Consider the following 2,500-nt stretch of genomic DNA (forward strand, 5'->3'; position numbering starts at 1 on the left):
GTTCGTGTTTGTTGGAGAATGTTCGATTGGTGTGGCCATGGGCTTTAGTCTCGCAGTGCCTCCGTCGCTGGAAGCTTGATGACGTCGACGGTGGGTCTGACTACGTGAGACTAGTAGTTACTAGGGGTGTCACGATATTTCGTTGCACGATATATCGCGATATCGAAACGTCACGTCAGAAAAAAATTATACCGTAAAAAAAAAAAAAAAAAAAAAAAAAAATTGCTCCTGAATAATAATAGAACAAATTTAGCAGAATCAACACGCAAGAGTGAGGGGGTAGACTACTACTGGCATGGCAAAACAGCTCAAGGGGTACATAAGATTACATAAGTTTAGGGACCATTGAGCATGAGTTATTTAAGAAATAGATTGTATACTTTATTTTTCTTTCACCATGCAACAAACATTTAGTTTGTGACAGTGTGACACATTCTATTGCAAGAGAAGCATTATCTTCCATGTTGTTTTATAGTTATTATAATAACAATTTCCAAAAACGGCATTTGTTTTGTATTTTGTGTATTTCAAATGAAAGACTATTTTTCCAGTATTTTCCCAGGGCTCCCTTGAAAAGAGGTTTCGATTTCAACGGGACTCACATGGTTAAATAAATGATAAATAAATACATATAAAAATTATTTACTTTTGTTAAAAAGAATATTGTTAAAATATCGTATCGTATCGTTATCGTGAACCCAATATCGTGTATCGTATCGTATCGTATCGTGAAATTAGTGTATCGTGACACCCCTAGTAGTTATTAGTTACCTACTATGGACGGTCGTCACTCTTCTTCACAGGGAAACGTGCAACGCGGCAACTGGCTACAAACACAACTGTTTGATGCATATCACGACACGCTGTAACAGCTATGTATGTCAGTCACTCCTCCATTTGCAGACCGAATAATTGGCGACTGCAAAGCTCTGTCGGACAGCCGAAAGTGTGGTGTGCAGTGCAAGTAACGCTAATGTTGTTATGCCGTTTGCCCACATGCTGGGAGTGGATGCTTCCTGTTCCTGGTGCCCGAAATGCGCATGTGCGACTCTCAACCAAAGACACAAGACTGGTGGGATGGATCACAGCATATAGCTACTTCCATCAGTAGACAGACACTTCCCTATGTTTCGTCTCTGCACCACTCTGAAACGCTTCTTCATTGTTCTGCCTGCTCTGATAACACACCTGAATTGATATCTGACAATGCAACGTAGGCTACTGGTCGTACTTCTCCTCGCAAAAAATAAAAAAATAAAATGCTCTTGTCTGCGAGGCCCTCTAGTGGACGAGGCCCCAAGCGACTGCTTGTTCTGCCTAATAGTGCAGCCTATGCACACAGATACCTCAATCCCTTGCTGGAGAAGCGATACCTCTCGTATAGTCATCTGTATGATCAAATGGATCTTGGCGGTCGTGAAAGACTCTTTCTCTCCTCAGCCCCCCTCACAATACGTGCTCCTTCCTCGACGGGAAACTCTTCCAGAAATGGGTTAGCCATTTTCCCAAACTGCTGATTCCATTGGTTCATGGGCGGTGCCTTTTAAGGTATAATCTTATCCTTGCAACTTAACCTGCTCCAGACCAGGTTAAGCGTACAGCATAAGTTGCTATGGAAATATATGTCGGTAAGAAGTGAACTAGCTTCGTAGCACGGCCAACCCAGGGTTAAACCAGAAGTTTCCTCGCTAAGCCACTAATCTTGCTTCGTGGTATAGGCCTCTGGTCAAACCTAGTTTGACGCATGAGTCAGATGAGTCACAGGAAGTGTAAACACAATCGGAACTTGCGATTCTGTTTACACTTCCTCTTAGTCTCTCAAGCCAGACTGTCTCTTCTACCTAAGGTGAAAAGGCTCCACACGTGGACTGTCAGAGTAGCGGCAGCGTTATAAAACCATAGACCAGACTATAAAAACTATAAACACACAGTGTCGTCTTTCTTGCATGCTAGCAAGCAAAACTGCTGTCTGCCTGACCACCGACTGTAACCAGATGCAGAATAGCCGAGTGAATGTGATTGGATGAACGTTTGACGCTCGGCCAATCAGAGGCAGGATGGATGCCTTTGCCATCCTAGGGGGGGAAAAACTGCGTCCCTGCGAGCACTGTTACACAGCTTTTCACGGAAAAGATTTTCGATGCAAGTCGAAAGTCTGTCTCAAGAGATTAGAATAAACGATGAATGAATGAATGAATGAATGAATGAATTTTATTATGGATAATGCAGACATATATCCAAGGGATAACATGAAAAGTGTGTACACTTATTTCCATCATGGTCCCTGATCTTAACGATGAGTGGATCCTACACTGTTATGGGATTTGCTCTGTGAAAAATGTAAGGGAAATTAACTTCACTGCTCCAGTCTAACAGCCTGTCCTGTGTGTGTGTGTGTGTGTGTGTGGACAGAGGAGAAGCGTCCAGTGGATCACTGTCAGAGGGCCAGCCATCATTGTGACGCTCCTGAGCGCGCTCAGTGTAGCTACACCGGAGGCTC

General features: G+C 43.3%; 2 protein-coding genes across 2 annotated transcripts in view; one reads left to right on the plus strand and one right to left on the minus strand.

Annotated features, from left to right (window-relative positions):
• The window catches only part of LOC310774659 (protein NLRC3-like), a 164,752-nt gene that overhangs the window by 46,345 nt on the left and 115,907 nt on the right, over positions 1-2,500 (minus strand). The window lies entirely within an intron of this gene.
• The window catches only part of LOC310774930 (nidogen-1-like), a gene marked incomplete at both ends in the record, with an annotated part of 57,359 nt that continues 56,471 nt past the window's right edge, over positions 1,613-2,500 (plus strand). The window contains 2 exons of the mRNA XM_083635020.1: positions 1,613-1,628; positions 2,413-2,500. The exon at positions 2,413-2,500 is cut by the window's right edge and continues 56 nt beyond it. Coding sequence (XP_083491146.1) covers positions 1,613-1,628; positions 2,413-2,500 — 104 coding nt within the window. The remainder of the gene's footprint in view (positions 1,629-2,412) is intronic.

This window comes from Poromitra crassiceps (genome assembly GCF_964638095.1).
Source record: "Poromitra crassiceps genome assembly, chromosome: 4".
Lineage (NCBI taxonomy): Eukaryota > Metazoa > Chordata > Actinopteri > Beryciformes > Melamphaidae > Poromitra > Poromitra crassiceps.